The sequence below is a fragment of the Galdieria sulphuraria genome (genome assembly GCF_000341285.1).
Source record: "Galdieria sulphuraria unplaced genomic scaffold scaf_6, whole genome shotgun sequence".
Lineage (NCBI taxonomy): Eukaryota > Rhodophyta > Bangiophyceae > Galdieriales > Galdieriaceae > Galdieria > Galdieria sulphuraria.
This window is the reverse complement of record NW_005178469.1, coordinates 35,374-56,458: the sequence shown is the minus strand read 5'-3', so window position 1 is coordinate 56,458 and position 21,085 is coordinate 35,374. Positions and strand designations below refer to the sequence as shown.

At 39.2% G+C, this 21,085-nt stretch overlaps 10 protein-coding genes across 11 annotated transcripts; 4 read left to right on the top strand and 6 right to left on the bottom strand.

Moving 5' to 3' along the window:
• Nucleotides 1–598, bottom strand: Gasu_10480 (uncharacterized protein). Its single transcript, XM_005708128.1, has 2 exons — nt 264–598; nt 1–212 (listed from the first exon to the last, which is right to left on the bottom strand). The coding sequence occupies exons 1-2, from the start codon at nt 511–513 to the stop codon at nt 76–78; spliced, it is 387 nt and encodes a 128-aa protein (XP_005708185.1). The 5' UTR covers nt 514–598; the 3' UTR covers nt 1–75.
• Nucleotides 599–1,368: 770 nt separating this feature from the next.
• Gasu_10470 (potassium channel tetramerization domain-like protein) lies at nt 1,369–2,043 on the top strand. The gene is made up of 2 exons (XM_005708127.1): nt 1,369–1,663; nt 1,716–2,043. Exons 1-2 carry the CDS (start codon nt 1,390–1,392, stop codon nt 1,940–1,942), a joined length of 501 nt encoding a protein of 166 aa, XP_005708184.1. The 5' UTR covers nt 1,369–1,389; the 3' UTR covers nt 1,943–2,043.
• A 4-nt stretch (nt 2,044–2,047) lies between these two features.
• Nucleotides 2,048–2,708, bottom strand: Gasu_10460 (H/ACA ribonucleoprotein complex subunit 2). The gene is made up of 3 exons (XM_005708126.1): nt 2,537–2,708; nt 2,364–2,484; nt 2,048–2,312 (listed from the first exon to the last, which is right to left on the bottom strand). The coding sequence occupies exons 1-3, from the start codon at nt 2,643–2,645 to the stop codon at nt 2,069–2,071; spliced, it is 474 nt and encodes a 157-aa protein (XP_005708183.1). The 5' UTR covers nt 2,646–2,708; the 3' UTR covers nt 2,048–2,068.
• A 5-nt stretch (nt 2,709–2,713) lies between these two features.
• Nucleotides 2,714–9,728, bottom strand: Gasu_10450 (CCR4-NOT transcription complex subunit 1). The gene is made up of 4 exons (XM_005708125.1): nt 9,686–9,728; nt 9,517–9,633; nt 8,840–9,465; nt 2,714–8,638 (listed from the first exon to the last, which is right to left on the bottom strand). The coding sequence occupies exons 1-4, from the start codon at nt 9,723–9,725 to the stop codon at nt 2,780–2,782; spliced, it is 6,642 nt and encodes a 2,213-aa protein (XP_005708182.1). The 5' UTR covers nt 9,726–9,728; the 3' UTR covers nt 2,714–2,779.
• A 10-nt stretch (nt 9,729–9,738) lies between these two features.
• On the top strand, nt 9,739–11,081 carry Gasu_10440 (uncharacterized protein). Its single transcript, XM_005708124.1, has one exon. The coding sequence runs from the start codon at nt 9,765–9,767 to the stop codon at nt 11,040–11,042; it is 1,278 nt and encodes a 425-aa protein (XP_005708181.1). The 5' UTR covers nt 9,739–9,764; the 3' UTR covers nt 11,043–11,081.
• Nucleotides 11,082–11,088: 7 nt separating this feature from the next.
• Gasu_10430 (phosphatidylserine synthase 2) lies at nt 11,089–13,573 on the top strand. The gene is made up of 5 exons (XM_005708123.1): nt 11,089–11,351; nt 11,405–11,716; nt 11,764–12,394; nt 12,459–13,335; nt 13,395–13,573. Exons 1-5 carry the CDS (start codon nt 11,094–11,096, stop codon nt 13,510–13,512), a joined length of 2,196 nt encoding a protein of 731 aa, XP_005708180.1. The 5' UTR covers nt 11,089–11,093; the 3' UTR covers nt 13,513–13,573.
• A 4-nt stretch (nt 13,574–13,577) lies between these two features.
• Nucleotides 13,578–15,328, bottom strand: Gasu_10420 (MFS transporter, PHS family, inorganic phosphate transporter). Its single transcript, XM_005708122.1, has one exon. The coding sequence runs from the start codon at nt 15,290–15,292 to the stop codon at nt 13,724–13,726; it is 1,569 nt and encodes a 522-aa protein (XP_005708179.1). The 5' UTR covers nt 15,293–15,328; the 3' UTR covers nt 13,578–13,723.
• A 1,349-nt stretch (nt 15,329–16,677) lies between these two features.
• Nucleotides 16,678–17,338, bottom strand: Gasu_10410 (uncharacterized protein). The gene has a single exon (XM_005708121.1). The coding sequence runs from the start codon at nt 17,206–17,208 to the stop codon at nt 16,768–16,770; it is 441 nt and encodes a 146-aa protein (XP_005708178.1). The 5' UTR covers nt 17,209–17,338; the 3' UTR covers nt 16,678–16,767.
• Nucleotides 17,339–18,388: 1,050 nt separating this feature from the next.
• Gasu_10400 (geranyl diphosphate synthase) lies at nt 18,389–19,763 on the top strand. The gene has a single exon (XM_005708120.1). It carries the CDS (start codon nt 18,416–18,418, stop codon nt 19,691–19,693), a length of 1,278 nt encoding a protein of 425 aa, XP_005708177.1. The 5' UTR covers nt 18,389–18,415; the 3' UTR covers nt 19,694–19,763.
• An 11-nt stretch (nt 19,764–19,774) lies between these two features.
• Gasu_10390 (hypothetical protein) lies at nt 19,775–21,038 on the bottom strand. 2 transcript variants are annotated; one of them, XM_005708118.1, is made up of 3 exons: nt 20,780–21,038; nt 20,002–20,723; nt 19,775–19,955 (listed from the first exon to the last, which is right to left on the bottom strand). In XM_005708118.1, exons 1-3 carry the CDS (start codon nt 20,894–20,896, stop codon nt 19,808–19,810), a joined length of 987 nt encoding a protein of 328 aa, XP_005708175.1. In that variant the 5' UTR covers nt 20,897–21,038; the 3' UTR covers nt 19,775–19,807. The 2 variants fall into 2 exon arrangements, with proteins under 2 accessions (XP_005708175.1, XP_005708176.1); XM_005708119.1 differs by having other exon boundaries at nt 19,868–20,723.
• Between the last annotated feature and the right edge of the window lie 47 nt (nt 21,039–21,085).

The following is a 21,085-nucleotide window of genomic DNA, read 5'->3' as shown; positions in this document are numbered from 1 at the left end:
CTCCATTTGAAATACTTTCTTTCATACGTACACAGTCCCTTCAAATAACCAAGTGTAGAGACTAACAGAACGATTTTACTCTTTTCCAACCCTGTTATCGGCTCTAATCGAATCTAAAAGTTCAAATAACTTTTTCTCTATCAGATGGAAAGCTTCTGTTGCTTGAGCGTCCAATCCAATACTAATGAAAAAGGGACATCGGTACTTCAAAGCTATTGTTAAACTAAGAATGAATAACATACTTTTGAAAGAAAATAAAATACCTAGTCGTTCTGCTAGTTGTTCTGAAACGTCATTGGGTCCAAAAAGTTTTGTGCTGGTTACGTGAAGTGGAACACTTTGAACAGGAAACGCAGCTGTGAGGCTCTTCATAAGACTTGTTTCGGTTCCCATCCACACATAGAACGAGTTTGTGAGTTCAACTATTTCAAAAAAGACAACATCCTCATTTATTGTTTCCTGGAATTCGTGTCTTTGGAGCATATGAACTGTCGACGAAGCTAATGCCTTCATAGAAAAGCAAGAATGATTATGCCTTCAGTTGGCCAATGACCATTATGCTAATAACTTTTGTGTCTCCAATACACAACAATGGCTGTTTCGTTTCCAGTTGTGCTTTTTTGTTCTTTGGTGGAATGGAAATTGATAACCACTGTCAAACTTCTGAGTAGCAGCAGATGGTATCGTCACTTAGTGTCTGAAGAGGGACCAGTATGAAATTACAGCTGGTTGTTTTCAAGATAGATTGCAAATATCAGAGTACACTTGACTCTAGTGGGAGTTGAATATTGATGATGAGGAGGATACTTTTCGAATTGGTGGCCACTGCACTTGAAATAATGGGTTCAAGTGCCTGTCGCTGAGAGGAATAGGGAAAGCCAATTTATGATATACTCTTGCTCAGTTATATATATATATATAGCGGCTGTTCAAAACTTTTCGAATTGGCCATAAAAGACAATTATCAACATCGTTTCCTTCTCGGATTCTATCAAGACAAAAACAATTATCAAACTTTCATTTCTCATGGAGCTCACATCTAATATTTTTTTGACTCGATACTTTTTATCATTTGTTCTTTTTTAGAATGTCAAGTGCACAACTTGCAAAAATCTTTATTTACTATAAGTAAGAATGTGAAGTAAAAGTAATGAAACAAAAGTCTGGATGATTCTCTATCATTCTATCTTATCAAAACAAGGAAATGGAGTTGATTACAGACTTTACAAAGTTACAAGGTTCTTCTTGACAGAAGGTCCTCATCTATCTAGATTCAAGTTGATTAACAGTATGCTCTTTCCTAATCATGATGGTTAGGAATGAATGGCAATTTGGTTATTTCAGTACAACTTCGAGATATTCAAAAAGATGTCGTTGCCCATTTTGGAAATGGAATGGATGCCAAATTCCGTTGTAAAACTCAACGTGGGAGGCAAGTACTTTGAGACAACTGTTGATACACTCACGAAATATTCTGACTCCATGCTTTCTGCTTGGTTCTCTGGAAAATACTCTGTACTAAAGGATGAAAACGGTTATGTTTTTTTGGACAGAGACGGAGACCGCTTCCGCCATATTCTAAACTACTTGAGATGTGGCACTGTCCATATTGGAGAAGATATTCGTTTATTAGGTGAAATATTAGAAGAAGCTGAATATTTCGGTGAGAATTTTGCTTTCAATTCGTTCATCCAAGAATAAACCACTGATGAAAGGTCTTCAAAGTTTGGCACAACAACTCAAAGAAGCTCTTCTCCAGTGCCGTGTCAAACAGGAAGAAAAAGAGTCTTCTGTGTGCGGACGAATGAATAACGAAGATAACTTATTCCATCCTATGTTTGAACCTTTGGACGGATTTTCGAGCTCTCAGACCTCACAAGGAGAACCTTTATTGACTTTGCTTCCTTCGAGTCAAGAATTTCGACTAGATGAAGACTTCTGATGCATCAACATACATATGGTTCGTACGTGCATAAGACGGCGTCGCAATCTGCTATTCAGGGCTGATTAGAAACTGTACACCTGTATGCTATCTCGTTATCATGAAAGATTCAGTCTTCCAACAGTTTCACGTTGTCTTCACGGGAACCAAGCTGATGATTTCCTTTTCACACTTTTTGTACTCCTTTTCTGCGGATTGCTTTACTCCCTCTGGGATGAAAACAACGCTGGTCGGCCTTTTTGTCTTGCTTGCTAGACCCAAAGAGGCTTTATCTATCACATAACAATAAAGAACTTCATTCTCCTCACAAAACACTGGAATATGACTAATGACGTCGAATGGAGTTACGTCTCCAGCTAGCACACATATGCTATAATCACTAGTTCAGACATCCACATGTTCAACGACAAAGCAAACGTACCCCTTTTCACCTTTCCTCAACGACTTGACAACTTCTTTCACCCCCCTTCTCAATAGCTTCATTTCAGAAGCACGGTCCATCAACTTGAAAAGTCTTTTGGTAAGTTTCTTTCCTGCCAACGCTGATTAAAAGAAAGTTTCAGCACGCTCCTTTAGCAAAGTATTTAAACTTACGTTGAGCAAAAGGTTGTAAAAAGGGCAGTCTCTTCTCAAACTCATCAGAGTCTAGTTTTACTTTTTTGCTCTTTGTGCTTACGTCTAAATTTTCTGACTTTCGTTTCATCTTTCAGGAAGATTCCAATCTACACACACAATTGCCGTCGTTGATCAATTCCTACAACGTCGCTTATCACAAGAGCAAATGCATTTATTTGTCAGCAAAGGACAGCGAAAAAACCACTATTTATTTAAGAATATTCAATGTCCTCCTGAAGTATTAGCTATACATGTCCTGGCAACGTTATCAAACAATTTTTCAATTTCTGGAGTACAACGAACAAAACTACAGGACCAAAAACGATATCGGGGATTCTTGATCAGTTCTATAAAAGTAACCAATAAACCCCACGGATGAGGTCTATTTGCAATCAGACGCTCCACCAAAACTCTCGTTATTTGTTCTTTCAATATTTCACTCTTCGCATCAGCAAACAGATATAACAGCACACAGCTACAATAGTGTGTATGAGTGTTAGGATATCGAAGCTGGTTTGCAATGGCATTGAGAACGTAATATCGACCTTCTGGTGTCAACTCTGTGGCTAAGAACTCCAAAACATCCATATGTGGTGACATGTTGATAATTCTAGGAACTTGCTGAGATTGCGAAATTGCATGTCGACAAACATACAAAACCAAGGCATTGATTGCCGAAATATTGTATATACTGTCATAATCCTGTGCTTCATCTCGGGATAACAAAAGACGATTTCGCAACTCTATCAAATCGGCCGCCTTTGCTCGACTACTCAGGATATGGTCCAACAGTTGACGAATATTCTTATAGGATAACGAACTCAGTTTGGTAACAACACGAGGTGAAATGCTCATTTCAGGTAAAGTGTCTACTTTCAAATCCGGAAGAAACGGATCAGGTAACCTCATGTCTCTTGGAAAAGCTGATAAAATTAGATTGCGTAGCTGAGTACAATTTGGTGGAATGGAATCACATAAAGTAAAGCAATATTCACACAAAAACTCTGGCACATCATGTAATAATGTTAGTAATAGTCTAAGGAATCCTTTGAAAAATGTTTTGATGCTTTTGGGTAGAAAGGCTTCCTTCAAGTAAGGTTCTAAAAATAACAAAGCATCAATTAGTAACCGATGAAATAATGGCCAACCCTTATTAGAATGCAAGAATAACAGTCTGGACATAAAGAGACGGCAAGAAACCAATTCTAACCAACAAAAAGCAAAACATGGTGCTCTTTGAGGTTGAATAGTATGCAAAGCACTGGTCAGGAGCGATAACACTTGGAAGTCTGAAAGATCAACATTGGTCGAATCCCCTTCAGTTCCTCGGAGGATCTCATTTGCATCTTTGTTTTCTGCATCCAATTCGTAAATGAGGTCAGACAAAAGTCGATAAAATGGTCGCGGATCACCCAAACGAGCATAAACATCATTACCACTATTCAACAAAGTTTTCAAAGTTTGCTGACAAACGGTCAAAACAGAGCGGACTACAGACTTTAAAAAGCCATTTAAGAGAGATATTCGGAAATGCTGAATGGTTTGTGACTTTGAGGAGAGAATAAAGGACGCATTCCTTGCCAAATTCATCACTAACATCACATATGTGTCTGTCACTTGATATGGTGCACCACCAGACAGTTTGGTGATAACGACGGCCGAATTAGGATTACCAGGATCAGCTAGAGCCGCATCTCGATGTAGAAGATTCCGGCGACAAGAGTCACATGACAGTTCTGTTGCAATTTGGAAGAACAACTCTCTGCAGGACTCATCAGAGTCTAAACGAAAACCAAAACAAATGTTTCGCAAGACATCCAACAATTTGACTTGAGATATTGATTCCTCACTTAGACAAAGAGTCATCCAATCACTCAAAGTTCTAGAAATATTCTCCTTCTCAAGAGGTATCGGAAGTGACGATGCATGAGAAGTTGACTGTAAGGGGCTGGAAGAGAAAGGAGACTTGGCTTCATTTGACTGCGAGCCAGTTTCCAGGTTAACAAGATACTCCAATAACTTCCAAACGGTTTCTGAAAAAGTGATACGTCTACTTTCAGCATCCACTACTCGCTTAAAAATTTCCAGAGAAGCAGGCCATTCGCCTGCAAGCGAAACTCGTTCCAAACAGATAAGACGAAAAAGTAAATTAGCAGCAAACTCTATGACTGCAACTGACTGTTCAGTCTCAATCTTTCGCGATAGTATTTTGTCGTAATCAACAGGTTTAATAAGACGTCGACGCTGCAATAATTTTTGAATGACTAATACGGGATATGACTTTGAATCTTCTATTTGCGAAAGCCAAGCCAGGAACACTTCTGACCTAAGTTTTGGGCAATAGTTCTTCAATAATTCTAAAAGAATTTGATACATCTCTATTTCCCTTTCTGAATGATTGGAATTATCCAACAGCTGTCGGAATAACTTCTGACTAGTAACAAAGCAAACATCTTCAACGTCTGAAACTTGCTCAAGAATAGATGAAACTTTATGAAGTCGACTCATCACTTCTTCATCGCGTGACAAATCATCAGAATTAATGGCACCACTTCTCCTCACATAATCTATAGCTAGTTCGCAACAACGATAGACAGCAACGACAGCTTCTTGAGATGAGATGATTCTCATTCGATTGTCTTTTGATACATCTTCCAAACCATCTTTACGATCATTCTTACCGAGAACCGAACTAGTTACATTTCCAGTAGGTGAAGGTTCCCTTAAGATAGGTGAATCTACTAAATTTTCTTGAGAAGGAACAGTAACTTTGGCAAAGTCTTCATAAACAGAGAAAAATTCTGAACTCATTTCACCAGGACGAGGATACAGAAAGGAAGGAAGATTCAGGACGAAGTTTGTTTGCAATGAGTCCAAAAGATCCTCATCGGAAGGATTCTTATTTCGAAAAGCTATAGCTTCACGAATAACAGTATTATCATCGACTTCTCTCAACAATCTCTCTGACGCAGCCTTCTCAATTATAAAACAGCCAACATTAATATTGTCATTACAAAACGTTTGAACAGTTTGTTCAATCAATTCGTTTTCGCCAACAGCTTGAACCAATAAATTTCGCAAATGCGAGGAAAGTGAAACCCTGAGAGGCTCCTTTGAGGTTACCAAAGCTAGACAGCTCGCCAAGCTTTGTCCCATCTTGTACGCTGCCTGTCTTAAATGCTCCGCCGATTTGTCCAAGGCAAAATCTTTCAATACCAACTCTCTACTGGTAATACTTGCAATAAGGCAGCTCCTTTCAACTACTGGCTGAATGATTTCACGAACTGCACGATCTACTGCAACAGGAAGCAGACGTTTCAGCTCCGGAATGTTCTTTAAAAGTGAGAGTGAAGAATTCACAACAATATAACTTCCCAAGTTGGGTATAACAGTGACACCTTCTGCAGCCGCAGCAACCGCTGCTGCAGTAGCTGCAGCTGCTGCAGCATTTGCTGGAGGTGCAGTTGCTGCCATATAAAGTGCTTGCGGTGCAGAAAGATGAGAAATATTCTTATCCTTGTAGCTTTCCGAGTCCCACTTAATAGATTCAGTCTTGTCTAACTTCATATCTCCAAATACAACTGGGGATTTCGATGGCACTTTTGTAGAAGAGTCAAATTCCACATGAGAAGGAGTAGTTTCGTCTACAGCAGATACACCTTTGTGTGACGATGGAATATCTCGAAACGGGGATGAAAATGATGCCGGCTTGATAGAAAAGTCCGGATTGCCATCACGGCTTGGCAAAGGTCTATCCTTCAGCAAATCAGAAACATGCACTTCTCTTAGGTCAACGGAGATATTTTTGCACAGAACTTCCACTTCAAATTTCAGATTTAACTTCAAATCAGGGAGATTGTACAGCTCCTTTAAAAGACCAAGTATTGCCATCAGCCAGGGATTAGGAGGACGAAATATTTTTGACTTTTTACAACTATCTAGCACTTTGGCAGTAAATGGAATAGCGGCTATCAAGCGTCCTCTGCTGTAAGCATCTAATAAAATATTTTTTAGATCCAAGTCCTTTGCAAGGATCGGCTTGTTCCTTGCAAGCGTCAGAATACCAATCCAGCTCCCCATATTTTTCAACAAGGTTCTATCTGAAGTAGAAAAACGTATCTTTTCATAAGATAAGAGAATACTGACGTATTCGTATGATTTGGACAATACTAGCTGGAAGACCTTATTCCAGAATTTCTGCAGCTTTTCTAAAAAGGCAACATACAACTCTTGAAAATTTTGTTCGATACAGGCGCGCTTGACGACCAAATATTGCGAAAACCATTCCAAAAAGTCAGCTTCCAAACATTGAGCAAGTTCTTCGGCTTTGTCTTCCAGGTTGCTACTCGATAAGTTATTAAAGATAAAGTGTATTTTCTCTTGGATTTCCTCTTCAGGGGTTGCTACTGCGGAGGTATTATATCCGCTAGATGAAAGAACACTTTCAAGACTCAAAGGAGTCCCAAAACCAACGTATGTTTCAATCTTCTCAGATCGAACATTATCATTCAGAGACATTCCAGCCATTTCAGACATAACCTGTTCTGGTGCATCGGAGAAAGTAGCATTGGGAGATGAGGCGACAGGCTTGGTTTCATGAAATTCTTTAGAATCTTCTGTCTTCAGAGGTGCACTTATTGGACTCGACACTGCAGAACGAAAGTTGGATTCTTCCTCATTAACTTTCTTAGCATTCTTGCGTATCGACTCAAATAAAGCAGGGTCTTCCTCCTTTAAATGGGCGATATGAGTAATATGGGCACAGTATTGTGGCCACTCAGAAAGACGATTTTGGAAACGCTTCACAGCAGCCAACCCAAACAAAGTCATTCTGCCTGGTCTTCTCAAAGCTTCCAGAACGTATCTCAAAGCTATTCCTAAAGTTAAAGCGGTGACAAGTTGGCGCTCTACCAAAGCACCAAATAACTCTCCTGTTATCTTCAAAACTTTCTCTGGATAGTTTGGAAAAAACCGATACTCATCAAACAAGTTGTGTATAGTGCAAGCAAAAAGTTGCTGCTCTCGTACATCGCTTGATGCTTTGTATTTTTCTAAAAGCTCAATACCTTCATCTACACTAAGTTTAGATGAGAAAATCTTCTTGAAGAATGAGTTGGTTTCTTCTTCAATATCAGAGCTAAATACATCCGAAGAAGCTGGGCCAGTAGTTTCAGTAGAACTTACTGACTTGGACTGAGAAAGATCATTCAACGCTTTGTTAGATGTCGTATCCATTCTGGGGTTCATTCGAACATAATTCGCAAACAAAAGATTCAAAGAGTCAACAAGTCCTGACGGCATGGAATGAACAAAAGAGTGCAAAACCTTAAACATTGCGGCTGTAGCTTCAAGGTTAAAAATCATTCCGGAAGCTCCCGGTTTCTCCTCAAAAGACTGAATTTTCTTTGTCAAATACTCAATGCAAGCCTGGAAGAATTCTGGACCGTTCTCTTTCATCTCATCTGTCAACCACTTTTCTAAATTCAAATATTCTCTTCGTGCTGCTAAAACTGCCAAATCGATCGAAAACTGAGAACAATTCGAATGCTGCAACACTTCCGGTACAACTTTCAAGTCTTGACATACATCTAAGATACGGGTAAGACATGAAGGGCTCTTCTTCCACGCTTCAACTATGCCATATTTCAGTAAGTCTGCATTGACGTAATACAATCTCCGAGCAACAGGCATGAAGTTGGGATGATTATCAAAAAACAAGACGAAGAGGATATGAACGAGTTCTCGGTACATCTTGCTCCAGCGAGGTTCACATTGTGACAAGGCCAAAAGTAGAACTTCTGGGCAATGTTTAAGAGGAATGTCGAAAATCAGCCGAACTGCCATATAGTGTTCCGTTTCTGCCAATTCTAATAAAGTGTCGATAAGAGGTACTGCAGACCATGTTATTGCATATGTTTCATCGAGTTTCACGGCAACGCTTTCAAAAGGAGCAACTTTTGGACTCAAATCCCAAAAGTTAACTTTGGGATACGTACAGGAAAGACTGGCTGCAAGGAAGGACAATTGTCCACGTACGTTGTTCCATCTTTTCATGAGAATATGTGCTGGAAAGTAAGTATCCTAGAAAGAACAAGTCGGTGTTAGATGTTTTATAAAAAAAGACATTAGAAAGAGCCCATTGTAAGTCCAGGTGGGGATACATGAGTCTATTCAACTTGATTTAAAGTCCTCTCAGCTGAGACTTTATGAGATTCTTTTCCTTTGGCTGTGAACATGGATAAAGGCCCATCCCCAACCGTATAAAAGAAATAGAGTACGTACCCCTGTTGCTTTTTTGTATACATTCACTAAATTTTCCAACACCTTTGTGTCCTTCACATAGAACGAAGGGAAGTCAAGACATCGAGCTACTTGTTGCCAATCAAGGCTTGGAAGACACTCTAGGACAACATCTATAAAAATATCCAAAGGAGAACGACTCTTATGACTGTCACTTTCATTTGAACTAATTTCTTGACTCGAAAGTGCTAGTATTAGTCTGGAAAACAAAGATAACGGCAACTGAGGAGTGACAGTGTCGCCACTATACTTCCAAGTTTCCCAGTTAGAAGATTGATCATTCCTTAATGATAACAACCCCACACATACAGCAACATCCTTTTCTCTAATCTCATTCTGGTAGTAGTTGAATAAGGCCTTGAGAGATAAGTCGTTCCAAGGCACAAGTTCCAGAATTATGCTGGAAATAGAAGTAGGTATAGAAGTGGAACTTGGACGCTGAGACTCCTCCAAATAGCCAAGACGTTCCTTTGTGTCGTCTTGTGTGATTATCTGCTGTGCTTTCTGAAAGTGGGGCTTCCTAAGGGAGTCGACGCACAAGCTTCGACGATAACAATCCCTTTCACTGCCAAAGAGTTGAAGACAGTTAACCTGGGAATTCAATATTCCTAAAATATGGGTGTGAAAAAAAACAAACAATAAGTGTTCCTTCCTTGTACCTGTTTCTTCAAGGTTGGCGTCCTCTTCCAAAAGAGAAAGCGCCTTGAGTGGCTCAGATAGAAAGGGGGTAATATTTAACCCCTCCTCTGTTTTTGCAGAAACTTCTTTCATAGAATCTAAACAAAATTGATTCAACTAGAAACACCGAAGAGTTCACTTACTACTTACTTTGTGAATAATAACGCGTCAAAGTCGTGAGAGAAACCATTCTTCAAAATTATTCTCGCCCGACAAACGATTAAGCACAATGTCCAGTAACAGTGGTACGAAGGAGTTGTTGATCCATTCTATAATAGAACTATTAGAGAGAGAGAAGAAAACCTCTGTAGAGAAAGGCGAACAACTGGAAGTTGCAATACAGTGTATTTCAGAGGCATATGGTTTGGAGGACTTCGATGGAACCCGAAGGTCCGTGGAACTCCGACATAAGCTGGAAGACGTTTTCGAGAGAGGGTTACATTCAGTGCATTCCGAAGACCAAAACGTCCAGAAGAAAGGTAAAAGTGAAGACTCTCTCTCTGGCTTTGATTCTTTTCTGGAAACTCTGAGACGAACCAATTACTTTCAAGGAGTTAAGCCGGGGACCGAGGAATATGAACAACGAGTGCAAAAGGCAAAGGAAAAGTTTTTACAAAAGTTTGGATCAAAGGTGACTGAGAAAAGTACAAAAGATAGCCCTCCTCACCTTTCCGAAAGAACAGAAGGTTCCTTCGAGGACAGTAAAAAGCAACAAGCGGAAGGTTTGAAGTTGCAAGGTAACGAGTGTATGCGAGAAGGGAAATATCGAGAAGCTTTGCAGAAATACTCTGCCGCGATAGAAATTGATCCTTTGAATGCTGTTTTTTATTCTAACCGAGCAGCAGCAAAGACTCACTTGAATATGTTGAGTAGTGCAATTGACGACTGTAGACAAGCAATTTCTCTCAATCCGACCTTTGTACGTCCAAGAGAACGTCTCGCTTCGGCATATTATGAGGCTGGAATGTTCGAAGAAGCGTTGAAAACAGCAAAGGAAGTTTTAGAAATGGAACCTGACAATGGTAGAATGACTGAGATAATTGAGCTTGTAAAGAAAAGGAATTCTTCCAGTACGAACTCTCCCAGTGGTACTAATCCTAATCAGTTATTCCAGTCGCTGCTTCAGAATCCCCAGTTAATGCAAGCAGCCTCCAGCATGTTTCAATCTGGCGATTTGCAGCGGATGTTTTCACAGACGAGAAGTGGTGCTAATAATAACAACAACATCTCAGAAACAGCGGAAAATAGTGAAAACGGCAACACCAATGAACAACAGACAACAACGGGAAACGACGATAACATTGCGAATATTTTTGAAAACTTACAAAATTCCCCATTGTATGAACAGTTGAATTCGAATCCTCATTTGAGAGCAGCAATGGAAAGTATAGAAAGGGATCCAAACAACCTTATGAGTTTGTTGAATAATCCTGAAGTTATGAACGCTGCCATGCAAAGCTTCCAATCTTTATTTGGCAACTCCAATTCTTCACCGTCCAATCGTTGATTGAAAAGTCTTGTTTGTAATAAACGCTCGTCATATTCATTCAAGTCTTCCATGGAAGAGACTGTTAGAGAGGGTGATTGGATAGTTTTGCAGTCTATTGATATTTCTAAAGACCTTACTTTTGTTCGTTACTATCCAAACCGTACCGTAAAAGTAGGAGGCAGGAAGTTTCGTCTTTCCGAGCTACCAACCCCCAAATTTGGTTGTAGAGTTGATTTTGCTGTAAAGTCACAAGAAAACGAGTCTCAACAGAGACAACAGGCGGAAGAAGCTGCTTATGGAGAAACTACAAATTATAATTGTGACGAGGTAAACTGAAACGTATTGTTTTCTAAAAATTCACAATATTTTTCCTTTTTCAGTTGATTGGCAGTGAAACTTCTTTTACGGCACAAGACATAGAGCGTTTAAGAAAGGCTGGAATTGTTGGAGAGGACTTGGTAAAGCTTTTATCTCAGAAGAATCCAAGCTTTTCAAAACTTTCGCGGTATGCCCAAGAAAAGTATATCTCAAGAAAAAGGAGAAAGCACATGGTTTCCGTATTGGTACAGAAGCCAACTTGTTGTCTTCTTTGTGAATGGTATTTGAAAAAGAATCCAGAAGCTATCCTTCGTCTCTCTCCTGTCTCAGTGGGGCTCGTGTTAAGATTGGCCAACATTGTAGTCGAATCCAAGGTAAATGGCTATCAAGAGTTTCATAGGATATATTTCAATTATCTCAGGTTCTTATTTTCGAAGATACTTTAGGTTTGCTTTGTGCTTCTGTGGCAGAGAGAACACAACAACGAGTTTTTATCACCACCATATTTGAAGGTGAACACCCTCCTGGTTTAGAACTTCTTGACTTTTTCCCTTCTCTAGTTGAGTGGCGCAGAACGCCACGTTTCATTGTTTGCCCTATGAATATGTTGACTTTGTTATACTCTGAAGAAGAAAGAGATGGTTTCCCTCTTTCTTTTAGGAAGGATACTCGTTTCCTTTTTCAAAAGAGTGATTCCGATATTTTTGCGTCTGATGTTTCTTTGACAAAGGACTCGAACAAATATTACCGTCCCATAGTTGGACAACTGAAGCAAACTTTGCGAGAAGGCTTTAATTCTCTTATCATTACCTGTAGAGAACCCACGTGGGAAAAGATAATATTACTTATTTCTCAGTTGGTTCCAAATGGCTCCTTTGCTGTTTATCATTATTCTTCAAGTTATCTTTCTGAGTTGCACTATATGTTACTGAAATGTCCACTGGTTATTGCGATACAACTTGAAGAATGTTCTCAATTGGAGCATCAAATGATTTCGGGTCGGTCTCATCCGAACATGTCGAGTTTGCCTACGGGTGGCTTTGTACTTTCTGGTCTCAGAGTTGAACCGGACTTGAACTGAAGTTACTGGTCGTAGTATGTTTTCGAAATTTTTAGTCAGAGAAGGAGAAAAAACTGAACAGTCTAGCTATGTCATATTCCAGAAACCGCACACAGCGTCCCTGCTAGCAGCGTTTTTAGGACTCATAGTTTATCTTGCCTGGCGAAACGAACAAGGAACTGACACAGTGTCTAATGTCATTCAAGGCATTTTGTGCAGTTGTCTACCTCTTCTCATTTACGGAATTTTGCAGTTTCGTGATGGTTTTTTTCAGAGGCCCCATCCGGCTGTTTGGAGGCTTGTCATGGGAATTTCACTTTTATACCTGATGTTTTTGGTCTTTTTACTCTTTCAGAACGTATCAGATGCAAGAAAAATTATTGGATATATGGATCCCCTCAATGCTGGTCAACCTCTACCAGACCGATCGTACGGCGAAGACTGTCGTCTGTGGACACCTGATAATCCTGAAGGGTCCTTGGTAAATTTGACTTCAGCTTTAGACGCTTTTGTTGTAGCTCATACGTTGGGATGGTTTGTGAAGGCACTCATGATTAGGGATCGAATTGTATTGTGGCTTGCTAGTGCACTTTTTGAACTTTTGGAGTATTTGTTGAAGGGTATGCTTCCAAATTTTAACGAATGTTGGTGGGACTCGATCATTCTCGATCTTTTATGTTGCAATCTTGTTGGCATTGAGCTTGGATTAGTAGCTTGCAAAGTACTTCAAACGAAAAAGTATTCATGGAGAGGTGACGGTGCTGTTTCGAAGAAATATTTCTGGAGAGAATTGATAGGCACTCTTGGACCGTCTTCTTTTGATAAATTGCATTGGCCTATTTTCGGCTCATTGCGACATTTTGTAGCGTGTTCGTTGGTGATATTCATTTTGGAAGTCGCTGATTTGAATGCCTTCTTTCTTAAAGCAATTTTGTGGGTTCAGGTTGAATCATCTTTAAATGTCTATCGGATTTTGATCATTGCATTGCAAGGTTTTCCAAGTGCAAGGGAATTTTACCAGTTTCTAGTAGATCCTACTTGTCAACGTTTCGGAAGTCAAGCTTGGATTTTGGTGGCCACGTTAACCGCAGAATTGTTCATTTCCATTAAGTTTGGTCGATATGTTTATCCAAAGAAGTGGACGGAATACTTTCCATTGCATATTCGATTCTGGATGATTGGCCTTGTTACAGGATATATCATGTTTGCAGCGTTTATTGCAATTATGGATTGGAAATACAGTGACAGAACAGAGACAAGAAATATTGGTTCCCATTGATATTGTGTAACGTATGCACATTGGCTTCGATTACGTGTCCTTTTAAGTTCTGTGAAGCATATTCGAAGATGCAGATGCTTCTAGAGATTCCCCTTGAAGAGCATGAATGTTATTATCTTTCAAATATTCGTGAAATTCCTCATCACCCGCTTTCAAATAACGTTTGGAGTAGTCCGGTATAAATATAAGAGATAAGAGAGCACCTAAGAGTGAAACTCCTCCACAGACAATAAATACCGCACGATTTCCATTAGTACTGGAAGCTCCTCCAAAAGCATTACGGATAGGCAAAAATACTTGCGTTCCGATGGCTCCTCCTGCCTTACCAAACGCCGCTGAAATACCATAACACGTGCCTCTCACAGCAGTAGGATAGATTTCCGAACTAACCAAACCTAATGCATCTCCAGGACCAAAGTTTCCAAAGCTATTGAATACCCCATATAATATAATAAGTGCTGCAGTATACTTCCTCAACTTTCCAAATAAGGCACCGATCAAAATTCCCATAACGCCATATCCCAAGAAGCCAATAAACTGTTGCTTTTTGCGACCTATTTTATCAATAGTAAGTGCTCCAATGACTAAACCAGGAATACCAAGAGCACTTAGTATCAATTGAAAATAGGCTGTCTTCATGATATCGGTGCCTGAAATAACGTTCTCCAAAATGGTGGAGGAAAAGACACCATTACTAAAAGCCACGAAGTCATAAAGAAACCAAGTTCCACAGGTACCAATTAAATACTTCCAGTATTTACGAAGAATGAGAATATAAGGAACTTTCTTCTTCATTGCTTCCTTTCGATACAGTTTAGAATTCAGCATTCGAATACGGAAATAGAATACACTCAAAATGGGGACTATTGCCAAACCAAAAGAGATTCTCCATACGGGTTCCAAGTCATTTGTCCCGAATATTTTCAAGAGAACAACCTGGACGATTATTGAAAGCACACCTCCAATGACTAGTGCGAAATTAGTGACCATGATAAAGACACCACCTCTTGAACGTGGAATAGTTTCTTCCGTAGCTTCACTAGCATTGGCAGAAGAGCAAGGATATTCACCACCAACACCTACACCAACGATGCCACGATAAACTACTAAAGCCCACAACAGTCCTTCAACTGAGCCTCCTGCTCCATAGGCAGCACTACACAACAGAGAACCCACAATAACGAAGGCAGTAGTACATAGAAGACCAACTTTTCTTCCAATTCTATCACTTATCAAACCAAAACCGAGTTGTCCTATGATAGCTCCAACCAAAAGTGCGTTACTTATCCTGGTACTCATTGCCGAGGTGAATTGTATAGGATACAAAGCAGAGAAGAACACGTTGATAAGGTTCACGACTGATTCACAATAACCATCTGAAGTAAGAGCAATGCCTGCAAAGACAATGTTCAGAATAGCTGAGCGTCTTTCCTTATTTGACAGTGGTTCAGACACTTGCAGTTCCTTATCGAAGCCTGCTGTTAACTCTAAGCTCTTAGATTTTTCTCTAGAGTCAAAGTTTTCGTCAGGAATGACTTGTATGTCTTGAGCAGCTGGCATCTTTCCTGTCGCCAACAGAAGCGGTTTCGTTACACCGACTTCAAAGGACATGATGATGACGCCTCGCTTTAAAATAATTCTCAGAGCAATTCGAATCGAATCTTGTTGTATCTTGATTCCCGTATCGAAATGATCCGATAGAAAGGCGTATCATGTTGTTTTCAAGGCGTACAAAGGAAATCCTATTAATATCTAGATTCAATCCAATTCTAGAAACTGAAACGTTGGCATCTTGAGAATGCATAATGTTCATAGGCAGTACATGTTATAACATTTCTTACATCGCTGAGATCCAGCTTATCATACCTATTTCAGAGACTCGAAGCATAAAGTGTCTGCAAAGACATGGTTTCAGTTTGTTGAACTTGATTGTCTTATGGACAAGTTTCTTCTTTTAAGACCCAAGAGTTAATTTTCGGTTTTCTCACAAGGCATGACGTTCTAGCTGTAAGATATCTATTCTATCCCAATACCTACCTATATTCTATTCCTTTTGAATAATTACGAGATCTGAGAATCTGAAAAGAAAAGAGAACATTTTCTTTGCAAAGATAGAGAAATTATGCCCAGTTTTGTGTGTTATATCATCCAAATATAGAAGCCAAACATGAAACAAGTTCTCAATTTCCTTCTTTCAAGTTCTGAATATTCAACTCTTGGTTTTTGCATAGAAAATTGTAACCGATTGATTCCTATCTGGATCCAAATTCATTAATCAGCAGCCTGATTTAGTAGCATTCCTAAATTTGCTGCTATTCGAACTATTCCATATAAAATTAGTAGCCACCTGAACACTGCATTACATTTGTGTTATCAAAAACGGTACAATTTTGCATTTTTTTCAGTTAACTGACATTCCGAAATATTCAATAAATCACCGAAATCCTCAAAATGTTTTGTAAAGCAGGATTCTTTCTGTCAAGTAAGATTCATCAACGAGAACGATGTCTTTGCTCTCCACTGTTAAAACAGTATCAACGTATTAGAAAAAAAATGGTGGTCAAGTCTAAAAACAAAATTTACTTTATTTGATAAAGAGATGACTATCGTTCAGAATTTTAATTGATTATCCACTGTCACCTAGCAAGGTCTCGAGAATGCTTATGTTCTTGAAAAGTCTACAATTCTTGCAAGCAAATACACCTATTCTAGTGATATTACAAGAAATAGGATAGAGGAGGACAATTTTCCCATTTCATTTCTTTTCAGTCGTCTGAAATATCGACTAGTTATGCACTCAGAGCGATCAAAAGGCAACAAAGAACAGTCTTACTACTTCATGAGCTCATCAGAATGAGGAGCTCAAAATAGATTTGAAAAGAATATATTACAAATTCAGGGAAAACTTTTTCAAAAGTGAATCTAAACGCAACTGGACTATCTCTAACGTACAGTGTAAATGTGAATATGAAACAATTTGAAATTCAGTTTTGACCAACAAAGGACAAAAGTTTATAATCGAAAGCCACAAACTGAAAATGCATCGCTTAAGTAAACTTCAGATCATAAAACACAAATGAGCAATTTTAACGATAACAGACCATTTCTTGCATCTCTTCTGTTTCATGTTGTGTCTTCTCAAGCTTCGTTCCTCCGTACTTTCCAATGTTTAGGTTATATACTCTTTTTTCGTTTCTGACTTGTCTACTTGAGGAATTTCTGTTCATCTGATAATTTACTACATCATAAGAGGTTTTGACTTGACTTCCGTTGAATTGCCATGTATTTTGAACGTTTGTGTATTTTTCTTTACCGTTGAGTTTAGAAAAGGAAGTCTTTTTCACGGACCTAAAACAAGCAGTAGCAGTTTGCGTTTCAAGATCTTTGGAGCTTATAGCGTTCTTGGCCTGCTTCTTTGGTTTATATAAAGTTTTTGAGGGTGACAAGATTCTATCTATGGTATTCTTTGAGAGAGGATATATTTTGTCTCCTTGACAATTTCTGTTTTGCTTATTTTTTGGAGGCATCTTAAGCCACCTGCAGGATGGTGTTAAAGGAAGAGAATGTCCCTCTTGACTACACAACCTTTGTTGGAAAATTGAGATGACTTGACTGGATCACAGAAATTTCGTGTCCAAATGTTTTGTGATCATTCTCGTTGGCCATTCATTGCTTGGCTCTATATAAATGTATAGCCAATTTTCATAGCTTTCTCATTTAATCCTACTTTCACGTCCACTTCGTGTCTGGCTCTGCTTAGATGCCCATTAGCATGCTGCAGATATTGGTTGACTACTGCGAAGTATATATTTTCTAAATTTTTGCAACAGAAATTGTGAATTTTCGAAGCGTTTAGATTTCTTCTATATTTAAATCGTGCAATTATGGTTGCGATAAAAGTTTGCAATGCTTTTATTAGAATGGAACAAGCATCTTAGTTTTCAATTTTTCTGAGCGTGTCTAATGACGATCTTACATGACTCAAAATGAATACGTCCAAGTAAAATACAATGAAGATAACGCTTCAATATAAAATTTGGTAAACTTTGAGAGGGGCATATATTTCTGTAATAAAATAGTAACGACTCGAGCCGTTCTTCATTCTACTTTCCTTTAACTTTCAAGGGTATAACATGATAGTGAGTTACCGTCTTTGACTGTTTCGTCTCCTTCTAACTGCTTTCTATGGAACGCTTAGTTTCCAGCTTTTTTTGAAAGTAGTCTTCTCCTACCAAAGTTTCAATCCAGAGCAGCTAATGATGCAACTTCGACAGACATTACACGCTAAAACCAAATTATCCAACGACATAGAGATAGTTTTTGTTTTCCATTTTTACGGGTTTATTTTTCACATGAAAGTAAATGCCAGATAAAAACTGGCTTTAAAACAAACATCATTCTGAAATATACTAATAAATAATAAGCTTGGTGAACCTTTGACAAATGTTTTGAGACAAACTGAGAAAGGTTATAACGGCTGTCAACAACGTTCCTTCAAGCTTCGACTTTTTACAAGACCCACTTATTTTCATCCACTTTATACTTAATTGTATTGTCCAAACTAATTCTCATTCTATCGACCCATCTTCTGTAAAAGACTCTCTATTGCTTGTTGTGTTTTTCGCTTACATCGAAGACGAAGGGATTGAATGCAAAAGGATTCTGAAAGCAATTGGTATTGGGGGGAGAGAGAGAGAGAGAGAGAGAGAGAGAGAGAGTAGGATTGGGTTCTCAATGTGGAGGACGGTCCGTAACTCATACGTCACGTATTACTTAGGGCACATTGGCATAAGACACCCTGAAATATCAACTTGTTATAATCTGGTTTCCAAAAGAAGCTACCGATTCAATTTTTGCAGGTGCGATGCTGTGCCTTACAGTTCTGACGCTTTTGGTCAATTCCTCAACGATGCCTTTTTGGGCTTGTCCAAGAAGTTTCAAGAAGCTGCAACGTTACCATTCAGTCGTGATATGAATTCACTGAATCCTTTCAAACTGGTAGGTAAGGAGTTATCAGGTATTGCAAAATCGTTTGAGGAAGCAGTGGCTGTAAATCATCCTGTGTTACAACGAGCAGCGAGTTACTTTCTCAACATTACTGGTAAACGCTTTCGTCCAACTATAGTGATACTTATGGCATATGCAGTGAATGCTACCCATTCAAGGCGAGTTGATTCAACCAGTGCTCGAGATAGCGACGAAAGTCACTCTATGGAAAGCTCTCCCCATATTCTACCTTCCCAGTTAAAATTGGCAGAAATAGCTGAACTAATACACGTAGCCAGCTTGTTACACGATGATGTTATCGATGTTGCTGACACTCGCAGAGGAGTGAAGTCAGTTAATGCCCTCTTTGGTAATCAACTTAGTGTTTTAGCTGGCGATTTTTTGTTGTCACGTGCTTCAGTGAGTTTAGCGAGATTGAGGAATTGTGATGTTGTGGAATTGTTGTCCACAGTTATTGAGCACTTGGTACATGGAGAAGTCTTACAAATGACTGCAGATGAAGATAACTCAAAAGACAAATTGGAAGTTTATTTACAGAAGACATTTCTCAAGACAGCTTCGCTGATTGCCAATTCTTGCCAAGCTGTGGCTCTTCTTTCAAATTGTCCGAAAGAGATAGTTCAAGTGGCTTTTGAATATGGTCGTCATTTGGGTTTAGCTTATCAGTTGGTGGACGACGCTTTAGACTTTACAGGGACATCCTCTAGCTTGGGGAAGCCAGCCTTGGCGGATATTCACCAAGGTACTCTTACAGCACCAGTATTATTTGCCATAGAGCAGTTTCCAGAGATACGTGAATATGCCAAGAGAAGGTTTCAGTATCCCGATGATATTTCCAAGACCTTAGGTGCCGTAGAGAAAAGTAAAGGCATAGAACGAACTTTGGATTTGGCCAAGGAACACTGTTGCTTAGCGAAAGAAGGAATTACTCAAACATTGCAGGACACCAGCTACCGCCAAGCATTGTTAGAGATGGCTGACTTTGTATTGACGAGGAAGCAATAGACAATGTATATAGACATTGTTAGTAGCACTGACATTCCTTTAGAGATATGACTGTTATTTCCTGTCGAGAAAGTAATTATTTCTGTTACTGTTCATTTTATAAATAGAAAATCACTAAACTCGAGCCAAACTATCTAATATTGCTTGGAATATATGTTGGCGATAGAAAAGAAAACCTGTTACATGACCACTTGGGATCCAACGTATCTCCATATGAGGCCAAGCCTTGGAAAACATTTCAACGCATTCTCTTGGAATATATCTTGACAGAATAAATACTTTGTTAATAAGAACACTCAGAAACTTACTTGTCATTCTCTCCAGCCAAAAGTATTGCAGCATTGGGGTTTGCAGGTTGTGGAAAATGACGAATGTCACTCATCTCAAGGGCAATCCTTAACTGAGATCGAACGGTTTGCTCCTTTCTATCAATATATCGACTCACTTGTGGTGAAGAAGCTAGGTGATCATATTCTGTTCTTTCATGGCTATCTTCTGGATGTTGGATAGTACATGAGCTTTGAACTGCTTCATTCATAGTTGCAGCTAGCTGATTCCATGAACACGATTGTCTCAACACACCATCCGTAAATACTGGAACTGCAGAATGAGGTGAAAAAGCTGCCACTGTCGCAACTGAAAAAGGATATAAAGAGGCAGCCATAGCAGCATGTAGGCCACCTTGTGAGAGTCCTGTGAAACACATACTTCTATATTCAACATCCTCCGAGAAATACTTAGCTATAGACATGCACTCCAAAATCGTTGCAAACCCAAGAAGTAACAAATCTTGTACATAAGCCAATTTAGAGCCAACTTGGTGAACAGGTTTTCTGCTTCCATAATAGGGATTCTCTAATATCACGGAGGAAATACCATGGTTTGCCAAAGGTAAAGCAAAGCAAAATAGTCGTCGGTTATAACCGTGGTCACCTGTAGCAGCAAGATGAATGACTAAAGAAGAATCAGATTTATATAAAGGTTCTACGAGTAGAAATCGAGCCATTCTTGTCTCCCCAGGAAAACTAGACTACAAGGAGCACTCAATATTGCTGATGAGTTGGGCTTGTCTTGATGCAATCTTACCAAAGAACCAGTTTCGTTGAGCCATTCTATTGCTGGAGTGAGGAAGCAAGCTTCTCGGAGACGGAGTTTCCACAGTTCTGCTACTCGGTTCCACAACCAAGGCTGTTTCGTGTTCATTCCAGCCAAGTCACCAGCTGAAGAAACGTTTGAATATGACAAACTATCATAAATCCAACGCAACTGCTTTTCAGTGATGTCAGGGCCTTGTAAGGGTTTTCCAAAGTTTCTGGCTTCTTTCCATTGTTTCAACTTTTCAACAAACAAACTTTGCTGCCTCTCAAAGCTGTTTCTATCACCCCAGCCCTT